This window comes from Enhydra lutris, unplaced genomic scaffold (genome assembly GCF_002288905.1).
Source record: "Enhydra lutris kenyoni isolate GAN:26980312 unplaced genomic scaffold, ASM228890v2 scaffoldscaffold12, whole genome shotgun sequence".
Lineage (NCBI taxonomy): Eukaryota > Metazoa > Chordata > Mammalia > Carnivora > Mustelidae > Enhydra > Enhydra lutris.
The window spans coordinates 21380720-21396779 of record NW_019154096.1 but is presented as its reverse complement, the minus strand read 5'-3'; the positions used below and the strand labels follow the sequence as shown (position 1 = coordinate 21396779).

General features: G+C 35.9%; 1 protein-coding gene across 1 annotated transcript in view; it reads left to right on the top strand.

Annotated features, from left to right (window-relative positions):
- LOC111144805 (catenin alpha 3) overlaps positions 1–16060 on the top strand; it is a 1765227-nt gene that overhangs the window by 940165 nt on the left and 809002 nt on the right. The window contains exon 8 of the mRNA XM_022499291.1: positions 12132–12212. Coding sequence (XP_022354999.1) covers positions 12132–12212 — 81 coding nt within the window. The remainder of the gene's footprint in view (positions 1–12131; positions 12213–16060) is intronic.

Sequence of the window (16060 nt, the reverse complement as noted above, 5' to 3'; positions counted from 1 at the left end):
CCTGGATGGTAGGGAACAAGGGTCTGGTGACAAGGGGTGGTGAATGGATCTGAAGGGGCAAATGGGAAAACCAGGCACAAGCGACTTCATGAGTTCCTTAGAGGTCCAGATTTTACCTGTAACTCCCTTGGTATGAGTGGTAGCTTCTTCCACAGCTGACAGCTTATCCTCAAAATCTAGCAGTTTCTATAACTCCTCTTTATTTCTCTTTATCTACTAATCTAGCAATGATCTTGGGCAAAAACCAAGATGACCAGTTGTCTTTTTTTTTTTTTTTTAAAGATTTTATCTATTTATTTGACAGAGAGATATCACAAGTAGATGGAGAGGCAGGCAGAGAGAGAGAGAGAGAGAGGGAAGCAGGCTCCCTGCTGAGCAGAGAGCCCGATGCGGGACTCGATCCCAAGACCCTGAGATCATGACCTGAGCCGAAGGCAGCGGCTTAACCCACTGAGCCACCCAGGCGCCCCACCAGTTGTCTTTTACATGAGACTCATACCTGGAGCATGGCAAATGTTCAGACAATGGAATTTTTTCTATTTATTCCCCAGCAGCTAGCCAGGCATCTCTCATCAGGTAGATTTCTCCAGTTAGAGTTTATATTTGCAACTGAATCTCAGCTGCCAGGGACTCATACCATACTTTCTAAATGGCCCCACTGAAGTTTCTTTCATCATCCTCTTACCTAGGATGCAGGGAAGAGGATGGAGATCCTAGATTGCTTTGTTCATATAAATTCTTTCCATAAAATCTCACCTAGTCTCCACACATTTTGGCCTTTATATCTTCATTATAGATTTGAGGTTTCAGAGTCATATAACTGGCTTTTCATTATTTCTTTTGACAATCATTATCTTGGTCTGACACATCAGTGTGAAATTCCCTTATGTGCATCTTGGTGCTTTAATTAAATCTAAATATTTGAAAGAAAAAAAGAAATGGAAAATTTCATATACTGGGTAGAGTCTGGAATGGGGAGCGTGGGGAGGAAGATAATATTTTCAATAGGAGGCATTGGCTCCTTTCAAGTTACACCATATGGATCAATATTTATTTTGACTGCTTGTAGATTAGATCCTGTTTACAAAATTTTTTTTCTGTTAAAGATGTATGCACAAATCAAGTTTTATAACAAAAAAAAATATTTTCAATAGGCTAAGAAGGCTTGCTCTATTTATATATTTTTTGCAAATAAATTTTAATTGTAAAGAAAATTATTACCTGCTAATGTATTTTGAAGGAAGTTCTTTTTTTTTTTTTCTCATATGCCAAGTTTCTTTAAGGTGTAACCTATCTCTTTTTTTTAATATTTCAAGTTTTTATTTAAATTATGGTTAGTTAACATATACTGTAATATTAGTTTCAGGAGTAGAATTTAATGATTCATCACTTGCATATAACACCCAGTACTCATCACAACAAGTGTTCTTCTTAATGTCCATCTCCCGCTCATCTCCCTTCCAGCCACTCTCAGTTTGTTCTCTGTAATTAAGGGTCTGTTTTATGGTTTGCCACCCTGTGTTTTTTTCTTTTCCCTATGTTCATCCATTTTGATTTTAAATTTCACATATGAGTGAAATAACATGGTATTTGTCTTTTTCTGACTGATTCATTTCTCTTAGCATAATACATTCCAGCTCCGTCTCTGTTGTTAAAGTGTAACCTATTTGTATTTTAACTTTTCTCCATGCCACAGAATCTAAGACTCTTTGACTTAGGAACCTTAAAAATACTAATTGAAGATAGCAATGATAGAAAGTGTTTATTTTAAACATTAAGAATAAATCTGTTGTATTTTTATAGTGTTAAAAAGAAATATGTCTGCAAGGCAGTTAATAGTAAAAGTGAAAACCATAATCAGAACAGTGGAAATCTATTTGATCTATATTTTGCATGTGTGGGCTATAGAAAAACTTTGTTAGATGTTCTATAATAAACCTTATAAGGCTCACTGTTGGCTGAAATTTGACATAGGGGGTATATTTAAACTATGAAAACCTGACTCAGGAAATAAAAAGAATATGAATTCTACTTAACAAAGTGGAGAAATGGCAAGAAAAATTTTAATGAGATCAGTGTTCTAATACTCTATCTCACAAAGCATTGTAGAGATAGAAAAGTTACTAGAGAATAGGGGTTCTATTTAAAAGATGGAAACTAATTTGGACTATGTGTAATAATGCTATGTCATTAGTTGTTAGACTCTGGTAGTGGCTTCTAATATGATAAAGATCTTTGCCATAAGAAGTCAAAGTGTAATTGACAGCATAAAATACCACATTCTACTTTCTCACAGATATTCTTATATTAGTATTCACAGCTGTTTTCTTTATTGGTAGCCAGGCTCCTGAAGCTGGCTGCTGGGTCAAGCAACACAAAATTAAAGAGATTTTTTAGAATGAGCTGTATCTCTTTCTGAAATATGTTAACAACTTCTGACAATGACTCAATAAGGGGATTTTGGAAAATGAAATGTCACTAAAGACATGATACACACCTTAACCATTAATTGAAATTAGAGGACTTGTGAATTTGGGCCTAGCTATCTATATATTTTGTCTACATCAACTTTTCTGAAGACTACTCTTTTTAAGGATTCAGTACTATGTAACACGATCTCTACAATTTTTCTGATAACCATAGTAAATCCTCCTTAAGTAGATTTATATCGTGTTTCATATATTCATTCATTTTCTTATCAAGTCAATCATTTTTTAAACAATTATTCAAATAAAACAATACTGAAACTCTATTATGCCCAAGCACTGTGGGAAATTTAGCAGTAATTCAGTAAATAAAATAATTTCTGCTCTATACCCCCTGTGATTTTACATTCAAGTATTTTTATTGCTAATAATAAAGAAAATGTATTAAGTGTCAGTTATATGACTGCCTTGCATGCTTTCTGTACATTTATTTTATTCAATTCACATAACCCCTAAAGAAGGTATTGCCATCTTCATCCTATAGATGAGGAATCTAAAGCTTGCCATTCATAACTGGCATGTGGTCACTTTGTTAATTAGTCTTGGAACAAAGATTTGAAGACTATCTATCTAATTCTACTATTTCATGACTTTTAATGGCAACTTAACATAACTGTTATTTTAAGTGCTGTGTTATTGATATAAAATGTTCTGAACAAGCTGAGAAAATAAATCCAGTTTCAAAAGCACAGACATTATTTTTTTTAAGCTTTTCTTTTTATTTGAAAGAGCAAGAGAGAGAATGAGTGGGGGAGGGGGCAGAAGGAGAGGAAGAAGCAGGCTCTCTGGTGAGCAGGGAACCCAGCCCAAGACCTTGAGATCAGGACCTGAGCCAAAGGCAGACGCTTAACCCACTGAACCACCCAGGTGCCCTAAGCACAGATATTATTTTAATCTGTTTATATGCCAATACCACAACTGACTGATTTAGTCAATTTTGACTGTGATTAGGCAGACTTCTTATTTCTTTGTTTTAAACCATTAATCCCCAAAACTATGATTTATGCAAACAGAAAAAACAAAGAATGCGCATACACACACAGAGACAAAACCTGTGAAACTGACAGGTTTTCTATTACTTTGTTGTGTCAAAGATGTTATAAAAATAAAAAAAATATTGTACCATTAAGTAAAGCATCATTTTATAAAAGAAACAACAAAAATTTTAACATAAAAATATGAAAAAACTCTCAGATTAAAGGACAGATCTTATGGTTAAGTAACTCAATTATCTGTATTTTTGCGTTTTTACCTCATGAGTCCTAAGATGAGTATTTAGAAACCATTAATGTATACAATATTTTGAATCCTGCCCTGAACCTAAGTAAAACCTTCAATTTTGAATATATTCCCTTCATTTAATAGTAATCATATCATGATTTATAGGAATAGTCACTGACCTAGGAGCTGGCAAGATCTGAAACCCATTAGAATAGGGGTCACAGCAAGGTTAGTTTAATGCTGAATCACTGAAATTAATAAACTCTATCTTTTCAATTTCTCCCTATTAAGAACAGAGTCGGTTCCAGAGTTTGCTGGGCTTCAGTGGAGGACAAGAAACTCTAGCTGAAAGAGAGGGGAAATGGGGGCACAGATGGAGGCACGTTATCACAACAGAAAATAGCTTGAGGTGGAAATAGTGCCAGAGCTGGTGGGAAATAGAGTCTGAGGTTTCTCTTGACTCTTCAGAGTCTTGTAAAGTTACATATTGGTCATGGGGATGGATCTTTGCATCTGTACTTGGACGTATGTATGACTGATTTTCCATGGCAAGATCTTTAAGAGATGCCCATAGTTTACATCCATCTCTGACATTTAAGATTGGTTAGTAACGTGCCCAGGAAGATGATTTGAATTTTATTGTGGTGCAAACCCACGAATATTTCTTTCATGTTTGGTGTGTGTCCATTGAAACCCTGCAGTCTGGCATAACATCTCTGGTCTGAGGACACATTTGACCGAAGGCAGTGTCCTGTTCTCAGTATTTGATTATGTATGTACTAGACTATACATCCACAGAGAACTCCAGCACCACATGCTCTTAGAGCTGGGGTCCAGGGGTGCAGGGAGAGTGCAGGGGACTCTGGAGATCACTTAGTGCAGTGGCCTCCATTTACAGATGCAGAGGCTAAGGCCAAGAGAAGTGATTCAACTTAGTTAGGGTCACCTAGAGAGTTTATTTCAGATCTCACATTTTCTGATCCACAGATTAGATTTCATCCTCATACCAAGTTTATGTTGTACCTTCTTTAGGGAATAATGACAATAATCTGTGAATGAAAACACCAGTTGAATAGAATAACAGCTAATAGGGTGAACATTAATTTGTTAAAATATAAATACTAATTTTATTAATAAAGTCGAATGTTACTTACAATCAATAAAAGTGTATTTAGCCACTTTTCCATTATTTATTTTATCTACAATTGTTAGTGGAGTGCTGAACACTGTGGTAGGCACTAAGATTACAGAGTGAAGACTTGATAATTTAAAAGCAGAGTATAAATAAAGGGTGACAGAATATTTTGCAAGGGTTATAATTGAAACATGTAGGGAAAACTGTGGAAACACAATTGAGAGGGTTTTTAATTTTTGTGTAATTTTTTTATTGAGGATAGAAAAGAGGATATAGAAGATGAGGTGCTTAAATTGAGTTTTGCATTACGAAGTAAGAATTCTGAACAAGAAGAGATCAGAACATTCCAGGATAAAGGTTTAGTGTTTGAAAAACAAAAGCCAAAAACCAAACAACAACAACAACAACAACAACAAAAAAAAAACCCAAAAAACCCATAGGGGCAACAGCCAGCTAGTTTGAGAAATGCAAGGGTTAATAACGATGGTAACACTATTGATAAGTATAGTAATAACTGCTAACATTTCTTGAGCCCTTCTTATTTGCCAGAACTTGCATATCCTTCATCTTTAATTCCTTATAATAACCCTATAATATAATTGCTCTGTTATCTCCATTTTTATAGGTAAGGAAACTAAGAGCTGGAGAGGTTAAAGAATTTGGCTGAGGGCACATAGCTGTCAAATGGTAAAGCACAGATTCAAACACAATTTTAACTGTCGTCACAAACTTCTGTGTTATTCTGCTCATTATTTTTAAGAAATAAATTTATATAATTTACAGAAAACATTAATTTGGGTTTAAGTTACAGCTCATTCAAGTCGTTACAGTATGGTGGTTAAAGCCTCAGATTAGACTCAGCTCAAATTGATCCTACCACTTACTGCATTTCCTCCTGGGTAAGATACTTAAATTTACCGAACTTCAGTGTCTTCGTATGCAAATGTGTGAGCAGTTACTGTGAATGGCATTTGAGACAATAAATGTAAAAGTACTTTGCTGTGGTTGATATTTGACAATGTGGATTCCCTCTCACAGACTCTCAGTCCCACCCCAGCAGGGTGGGTGACATCTTACTTCCTCAGCAAGACAGAAGTTCAAGACACTTGGGGTCTTTATCCTACTTCCCTGATAAAGTTATTTTTTAAAACCTCATTTCAAGTCTCAAAGCTAATTTTTATTTGTTTTAGTTTTAGTTTTATAACACAGATTTTGTTTCAGAAATGTGTTTTAGTGTACCCTGTCAGGATGTTTTCCTGACATGCCATTCAGGAAGATGGCATTTTAGAATAGATTTCATTTTTTTATGCTTGTCTGTTTGTATGTCTTTCATGCCTGAAAAATGTGGACTAGAATCTGTGCTTCTGCTAAGTGTTAAGCATAAAATATTTTTAAAGCTATTTTGCAGAGAAGAACTAATTTAAGGGCATCGTATTTCATCTTTACCATGCAATGAAGATTTCCTGTTTAAAGGGAAATGTGTCATTTTAAAAGGTTGAATATGATGGCACACATTTAAAAGAAAAAAAATAAAACAACAACAAAAACATTTTTCTTGCAGTTTAAATTCCATATGGGCTCCTCTCTGCACTGATGATATTTTTATTTGATTATGAATTAGATAAATTTTCATTTGCTTTAAACCTTATCCCTTAGTATTTAAAGCTTCATAATTCTTTTGAGGTCAACATCATGACCTTCCCTGGTTCAAATGTCTCCTTTTATTTGTACCATTACAGATTCATATTATGCATATGTTCCCAGCACATTTTTAACAGTTGTTTATGCAAAAACTTGTATAATACAAGTAATATATTGTCCTATAATTCTTATTTTTAGAGGTCATGGCCCTTCTACAGAATTTTAAAGTTAGAAAGGAATAAAGGAACAATTTGGGGCAAATCTTTATTTTATGGGTATGGAAAGTAAGGTCCAGAGATACTACATAATTTGCCAAATATTACCTTTATCCAGTTTTTCTTTTCTCTATTTATTCAACAAATAACTTTTGATCTTCTACTATGTGCAAAGCACTGTAATAGATGCCATGAGGGACAAATTGTGTGTAAGAAGTTTCTCTCCCTCAAGGAGCATACAATATACTGGGAGAGATCCATACAGGTCAACAGTCATCCATCGGGCAAACACTAATGAAGTGAGCTCTTCACAAGCCCTTCAGCAATTCCAAAACTGGTATCATCATCCTTGTATTGACCTGGTTTTCCCTTTAAAATGACCAATTCAACAGCATTATCTAACCAGTCATCCCTGCTGGAAACCTGCACCCAGCCTACATTGTCCTCTTTTCTTTACCCACCCTGAGCATCTGCCAGTCATCAACCTCTCCAGTGTACTCAGAGTCTTTAAATCTGTTGATTTTCTTCATCCTAACTGCCAGTGTATTAACTTTAGCACCTTTTGCCTTTTTGTACACTCTCGCTGCAACTGTCTAACTCCTCTGCCTGTCTCTGTTCTCAGTATCCTTAAATACATTATGCAACTCCAGCCAGGTTGACGTATTTGAATAGTGGTCATTCTGTGTCACTCAGTGGCTTCACTTCTGAGATACCAGTGGTCTATAGAATCAGCCTCACTTTTTAATGTGGCAACAACCTCCAGGAGCTGGCTCCCCCCCCCCATGCTTTTTATACTAGTTACCAAATATTCTTGAAAGACTTTTGCCTTTCTGTGCAATTTATCTCTGCCCCCTTAGAGTGACCTTCTCTTTCATCGTCACCTGGCTGACTCCTACATGTCTTTTAGTATTCAACTGTTACCTTCTCAGGAATCTTTTCCTCATCCTTAATGGGAGTGCAGCTCCCATTGCTCCATGGGTTATCCCGGATACTTCTATTAAATACTGTGTTTATGTTTGTTTCTAACATGCGATGTATGCTTCTCAAAGACAGGTATTAGGTCTAATGTATCATCAGTCCTTAGTATGGTGCCTGGCATTTGATAGATAATAAAGATGTATTGAGTAGATTGGATTATTTATTGAACAAAGTGTTATCAAAGAAACATAAATAGTATAAAAAAGTATTGTGGAATTTGAGTAATTAATTTCAGCTGAGATGCTTAAAAAAAAGCTTCATCTAAAATTTAGTGATTTAGTTGAGTCCTGAAAGAAGTCCATAATCAGAAAACAAGATCAAAAGTGCCAAATGAGATTTTTCATATGGGCAAAGTTCCCGAGTTTTGATTGTATTGCATAGAAAACAAAGGGTTCATTATGCTATCTCATTAATAATTGATGGATAATTATGGGAGTAGGTCATGTGGAGCCTTGAATGCCATGATCAAGAATTTTTTATTAATTCTATCAACAATGGGAATACACTGAAGGGATTTAGAACAAGAAGGAACATAATTAGACCCTAAGTTGCTTTTTTAATTGTTTTTAAGATTTTATTTATTTGAGAGAGGGAGGTAGAAATCATGCGGCTGGGGGAGGAGAGTGGTGGGGAAGGGCAGAGGGAAAGAGAAGAAAAAGAAGAGGAAGAAGCAGACTCCTTGCTGAACAGGGAGATGGAGGAGGGGCTTGATCCCAGGACCCTGAGATCATGACCTGGGCCAAAGGCAGACACATAATGGACTGAGCCACCCAGGCACCCCAGACCTTAAATTTCTTTATTAGAGTAAATACCTTGAGGGTTGGGCTTTTTTTGTTTGTTTCTTGCTCACTCTTTTATTCTCGAATGAAATGTGATTTGCATAAAAGTAGGAACTCATTATATATTTGAATAAAAAAAGATGTGTTTTAGAATAGTACTGTCTGGTATATCTTTCTGCAATGAGGGAAATGTTCTGTATCTATGCTATCCATTTTAGTAACCACTAGACACATGCAGCTATTGCTCACTTTAAGGGACTGAAGAATTGAATTTTTAATCTTATTTAATTTTAATTAATTTATATTTAAATTTAAAGAGCCACATGTGACTTGTGGCTATTATGTTGGACAACACAGTGTAGAAAGTTTTCCCTAGCAGGGTCCCAACAGAAAACAGATGGAACACTCAAATTAGGATAACTCAAGGAAATTTATTTATAGAGAGACTTTTTCCAAATGTGTAGGCAGCTTTACGGGAACCACAAGAGAGCATGCAATTAACTGCAGCATGACATGGGAGCAATGGTGAGACAGAACTGATGGAAAGACTCATAGTTAAGATTATAAGCCTGGATCACATTGGAATAATATTTAAAATATGCAATAGTAGTTTTAATGAAATTTCATTGAATGAAATCTATGTTCAGAACTGTGCTTTTCAATAGAGCCTTTCCTGACAGGTTTTTTTTTTTTTTTTGCTGATGAGGAATGTGATTGCTTTCTCTACACAGTGCTGATCTGTGCTGTGTATTCTCAGCATTTTCCCCCCTGGTACTCCGCTGTAAGTGGTACCTTTTCCATTCGCAGGGCTGTGCTGACTTAATGGTGGTTTCTGTCAAGGCTCCTTTAAGAAGCATCCTCTCTTCTGAGCATCTAGAATGCAGGCAGGCTCTGACTGTTATCTGTGGTTATGTTTTAATATCCTGCCCTTCCCGTCCCTTACTTCAGCATAGTTCACCTTCCGTCCTAGCTCACTGCTTGATGATTTGTTAAGGCTTTGAAAACAGAAGGAATGAGGGCTTTTAAGCAGGATGCGGCTATTTCTCCTTGCTTTATTTATTTTTATGCCATGCAAAAGGAATAAAGAGGCATAAAATGGCTTGACTGAGTCAAATAAATCTGGGTAGATAGAGCAAGGACCCAATAAGAAGCTGGAGGTAAAAGAAGAAAAGTGGGGGTGGGGAGATACAGGGAAAGAAGAAGGGAAAGCTTAATACTTCCTGTAGTGAAAGGAACTATTTATTGTTACTTAGAGAACAAAATGTCTTTCACCCAATGAAACATTTTAAACTAACATTGAGCTCTGGATAGAAATTAAGAAATCATCTTTATAGTCCTTATTTAATCCCATCAGGTTGTCACCTCCTGTCATCCTTTATTAAAGTATTGTATGCTACTGCTGTTTGTTCTGAGAAGGTTGACATCTTTCAGTTATTCTGATGAATCTCATCATGGAAGCTAGTGAGTTTTTATGGTCAACGCAACAGGAATCTCCTGTATTATTTCTGATATCCTGTGTGAGGGGCAGTGAGAGGGAGGTATCTCTTCAGTCTGTCCCATTCCTGACCTCTTTTACTATCTCTGGCTTCATGATGTTGAAAGAGACAACCAAGAGCTACACTGCATGAAACTGTAGAATATGGGCTTGGTCCTTTAGGTAAAATTAGAAACTGTTTTGTAGCCCATTGTGTATCTGCTTATGCCATTGCCTTCCATGGCTCTGCATTAACTTTTCATAATTTTCTACTGCTAGCATGGGTAATGCTGGGCAGGAGCTGAGAAAGTAGCCACTACTTTCATCTGGGTAATTGACACCAATTGCTTTTATTGCTCTGACATCTAGAATTTTAGTTGTCTCTATTTCTTCCTCTCTCTTCTCTACACTTCTTTTACTAGATACAATCTCCATCATGTACATATTGCACACTCATTGTCAAAAAGAAAAAGTGGTAAGAGACTTAGCAGTCCTCTACTGTTTCCCCCTAAGAGGCATCTGGAAATGCATGAGGCCAATATCATCGGAATTTAGTAGACAGGGGCCCGTGGATGCCAAACATCTTGCAGTGTATAAGGTGGTCTCAAATGACAGTGATTTTTTTTTTTCCATCTTAATTATCAGTAACACTGTTGCTGAGGAAATCTAGGTGTAATCTTCTCAAGAATCTAGTATGACACCTTCCTGGCATTTGGTAGGATCCTAATAAAACTATGTTCTGTTCTGAATTAAGTTGTTCACTTTTAAACTCGTCAACACCTTTCAATAAGTCCTCTGCAAGTTACTTCCAGGAACAGAAAAAAAAAAGCTATACTTGTCAATATCAAGATTCCAACAGTATTGTAGGAGTGGTGAACTTGCATAGAGACAAATATTGGGAAATTTGCAAAATGCTATTGGAACAAGGAAAGGTGAGAGTTTATTCCTGAGGAGAGTTGGTGGGGGAACTCTGTGGAAACCATTGAGGAACAGGTAGGATTTTAGCAGCAGGTTATTTTGTAGACACTTGCTGAAGTCAAGAGTATATTATATATAAAAACTTGGGAGATGAGGTAGACATGTGTAGGAATATTGTTACTGGAAGGGTAGTACTTGAGAAGATGTAACAGAAAATGGGACTAAACAGAGGTTGGGACAGAGTATATAGATGTTCTTGAACTTCTTGTAAAGAAGTCTCTCCCCTTGAAGGTATGGGTTTATCTGTGAATGTAGTCATTGGACATAGTGTATGACACACAGCCCAATGGTCCACACTTTACCTTCATTTCCTTCTTCATGGAGTCTGTGCTATAAACTTCCTCAGTTATCAGCTGCTTAAACTTACCTTCCTGATTTTCAAGGTCTCCTCTCAAGAGCCCTTTTCAGTTTATTAATTTAAATGGTAGCAATTTTCTTAGAGGTGAATCACATAATGATTTTTTTCAATCTTTTTTATACAAGATAGGACTGAGAAAAAAGTATGATTAGATTCAATTCAGTTGTCTCCCACAAAAGTAATATGTAGAAAATACCAACCAAGGTGACTCCCTGTGTGCTTAATAGCCAAAGATTTAGGTTAAGGATATAACAGAGAACTGTTCTGCTTAAAGAAATGAAAAGGTGTTGCACAAATTATCTTAAAGAGCCAAAAACAGCGTCCAGTTCCTACTTGAAACAATTTGTTCTTGGAATATTGTCAGCTAAAATTGTGGTCAACTTTTGCAAATTGTATGAATTTGCACTGCATATTTTATTTGGTGTTTAGCAAAACTCCAATATGGCTCTGCATAACTTACACAATACACCATGAAAATGACTTCAGAAACTCCCACAGAAGTTGACAAATTGGGCATCTAATGCTTTTAAGCTAATTGCGTGCTTTGAGGTTAAAGAGTCAACTTGTTAAGAATGAAGATCAGAGTTTCTTGGAGAGAATGCTCTGCCGACTGCCACATTGAATACAACCCAGCCCCATATCAGAAATGTTACAGAAGCTTAAAGGAGAAACTAATGTGAGCTTTAATCACCATTCTACTTAGTCTTAAGTGAAGTGCTCATGAATCATATGCAATATCATAGCAGTTTTGAAACCTATTCTTGAATTTTCAAGCTGTTATTTTCAGGAAATTTAGAAAGAAAATTGCTAAGTGATAAAGAGTAATCTGATACCATTGCTTATGCCATTTTTTTTCTCTCTTTCAGACTGGAAAAAAGGAAAGGAGTAATACCCTGAATATTGCAATAGACAACATGTGTAAGAAGACAAGGGATCTTCGCAGACAGGTGAGAAAGACAGAGGCGTGGAAAAAGAAACACCATACAAAATGAACTTTATCCACTGCTAGAATATTTGTTTTGTCCTTCTTCAATTAATTTAGAACACAAAACAACAAGAGTAAATAGGTAACTTCTATATTTACATACCACAACCATTTTTTCTGGCCAACATAACGTTAATAATAATATAATAATGAAAGAACATGTGACTTAATATCAAGCAGAGTTACATTCAAATGCTGGTCCTGCCCTCATCAGCTGTGTGATCTCGGGGACAAATTTAATCTTTTTGAGTCTCTCTGAACCTATAAAATGGAATTCATAATACATAATTGGACTGGGAGGATTAAATGAAATGCCTATCAGTACCTGCTCCCTAGTGACTTTTTTAAGGAATGTTGTTAAATTGAATCTGTTACATTAGAAACTAGTTTATCATCCATATGCTTAGAGCAAACAGCTAGTAATCAGAGAGGTACCAATTTGCCCTTTCAGTTATTTTCAGAATGCTTCAAAAATTAGTTGCTGTTTAAGCTCTAAGGCTACTCTGTAACCTTAGGTCATTGGGAATATAAGATTAGGAAGGATTTCATTAGATAACTTAGAAGTCCAGTATTATGCCTCAAGTTAACTTTTTTCCCCCCAAATATGAAGACTTAGCTATTTTCAAAGACCTTTTCTTTCCATTATTTTCTACTATATAGTATCCAGAGTACTTTTTCATGTACAACTTCAACTTGGTCACCATTAACTCATAAAAGAGAGGCAAAAGCTTTTCAACCATAAGCTTTTAATGCGATATATTATTGTAGTTTAATGGGAAGATTTAGTAAAATGGCCCGAGTAATCTTTTAATTCAGGAGTAGATTTGGAAATTGAATAAATATGGATCCCTTAGCCAGTTAATATTAGCTGTAAAAAAAAAATAAAAATTTTTTGAGGGCTGGGGAAATTCCAATTTCTCAACTTTATGGCCTTAATGTGAATTCTATTTCTACTGTTGGCACTTAAAATCATGGAATGTAAGGGTTGAAAAGTACTTAGCTCAAGACTTGTCTTATAAAGCAGATGAGAAAGCATGTCTGTGATCAAGTGACCTGCCTAAGAAGGAAGGGGCATTGAACCTACAACAGGTCATAACCTACACTAAACTCAGGAACTTTTACCTACAAGAGCCACTCTCCCTCTTAATTGCAGGACTTGGGTTCTCAATCTCCTTGAGGATTTCTACTCCATCTTCTTCTCTTGGGACTTGGAAAAGCTGTTCTATGAGCTCTCAACAATTCTTTCATTCCTGTCTCATCCCTCTCTATTGACTTCAACAAAATGTTAATCTACATTTATATCTCCAAAGCTTTTGGAATCATTACGTACAAAAAAAAAAAAAAAGTCAAGATAAATCAATCCTTCATATATAGGATTACTAGATTTAGCAAATAAGAACACAAGATACTCAGTTAACTAACTTTGAATTTCAGATTAAGAACAAACATGTTTAATTATGTCCCAAATATTGCATGGGACATAATTATATTTTAAAAAATAATGTGTTTATATATAATTTAAATTTGACCAGGCATCTTGTATTTTATCTTGCAATTCTACATGTGTCCCCCACCACCACCCACTAACATCAGTGAGATATAGAAAGAACATGGGGGATTACTAATACTTTTCTTTATAGCAAAGGGATGTTTCCAACTTGTAAAAAACTGTTGTGTTCCAGAAGTAGGAAAATCCTCTGTGGTTTCTATAGGTCAACATATTCATTGTTTTGATTAAGTACTGCTGCTAAACAATTACAAACAGTAGCAACCATTTTATTAGGTTTCATGATTCCATGGGTTGGTTGGGGGTTTAGCAGGGCCATATTTGTACTTTTCACTTGTGGTCTCCCTTGTAGTGGCAGTCAAATGGTAACTGTGTCTGGGTTTGGGGCTGGATATTTGAGGCCTTGGTGCTTCTTCTTCCTTTTCTCCATGTGGTGTCTAAACTCCTAGGACCCCTTCTTGTGACTTTTTTCCCCCACAGGGTAGCCTGGATTTCTTGCATGATAGATCAGGGCTCCAAGAAAGGAGAGATGGAAGCTGCCACACCTTCTTAATGCTTAAGCTCCAAAGTTACCAGAATGCTATTTCTTCCCCATTCTAGAGATAAGAATAGTCATGAATCCTGTCCCAGGTCAAGAGGACCAACAGAAGTGATATGTATGTACATGGTGATGTGGGATTGTTAGAAGTTGGTCTCTGGAGACATCTGTGGTCTTCAATGTCAGTGAGGTAGTTGCTATGGTTTGTTTTCAGTATTCTTACTTGTCCTCCCTAGGACTTCATTTTCTACCCTGATGTTTATACTTTTGCGATAATAAAAACTAGTTTAACAGCAGCATGAGTCATCTCCACCTCTTTGTATTCTTGCAAAGTTTATCAAGCAGTTTGTTTTAAGCATCTTATATATACTCTTTTGCACAGGAAGAAGAAAGTCCCTACCCTTAAAATATTTTTCTTTGAAATATTTAATGTTTGTATATTGTTACAGATCTGTTTTTGTTTGCTTGCTTGTTCTTAGTAAACAATAATCAGAACACATTTTCTTGCCCATTTATCTATCGCCTTGCTTACCCATATGGGGTTTCTCCATCAGCAACACAGAAGCATTTTGGCTTTGGTTCAGAGAATCATTGGATTTCTATGAGATATTTCTATGACATAGATTGCTTAGATAAATCTATGGAGGGCAAATTATACTTTTTGGGGCAATAAAAGGAAATTACCTAGAAGGTGACTTAGTGTTTATTTCTATGAACCTTATTGCTTTGTGACTTTCTTGCCTGTTACCATAAAAAACAAAGACAAAGGTCCTTGGTTCTTTGTGATTTAGCCATGACTTTTATGACTTTAGCCATAATCGACATTATTCATAATGTTCCTTCTCTTTCACTCTCTCAGTTCCTCCTCCTCACCATACCACACATTAACCTGTTCTCTGACTAAACAGTCTACTTACTATTCGCCAAATTGTCCATCACTGCCCACCCCCTCAAACACATGTGCCTTTGTATATATGGTTTCTTTAACTTGGTGCTTTTCCTACTCCTCTTGATTCCCCTGCTGAGCTCCTCATCAACCTTAGGAAGCTCAAGACTAATACCAATGTTACTTTGCTCATGAAACCTTTACCATTATCAGCAGCTGGAATCAGTGTTTTTTCTTTCTGGGGCACTTATAGCATGTGTAGTTCTTTTATAGTAGTGTTCATATTCTGCATGTGTTTCTCTTTTTTAATGGATATTTTAAATGGATTTTTATCTTCCCACTGGATTTCACATCCTTAAAATGTTAGATATAACAACATCTTTCACTTAGTCGTGCTTTGAAAAGCTCTCTACCAACTCCTTATGTTAGTCTTCACATGATTGATTTTTATTTCTGAAACGAGAAATAATGCCATAGTATTATTATCTCAGTTTCTAAGGGGAGTCAATTTACTGAACATCACTTAGCTAACTGGTAGAGCTGAAGTTTGAATGCAAGTCCACCCAACCCAGCCCAAATTTGTAACCACCATGTGAGGGGTCAGGGATAATGGCTTATCACCTTCAGAACTCCCAGTGCCTAATAAACTGTTTTACCATCCTAATTTTTTTTTTCTTCATTACCACTTGTTTTACAAGTTTTTTTTTAATTAAAATTTTTTCTTCCTTTAGTCTCCTTCCTCATCATTTATTTGAGAACTGTGTACCTATTACAGTTCTTAATAAGGGAGGAAGATTTTTTTTAAAGATTTTATTTATTTATTTGACAGAGAGAGAGAGACAGTGAGATAGGGAACACAAGCAGGAGGAATTGAGAGGG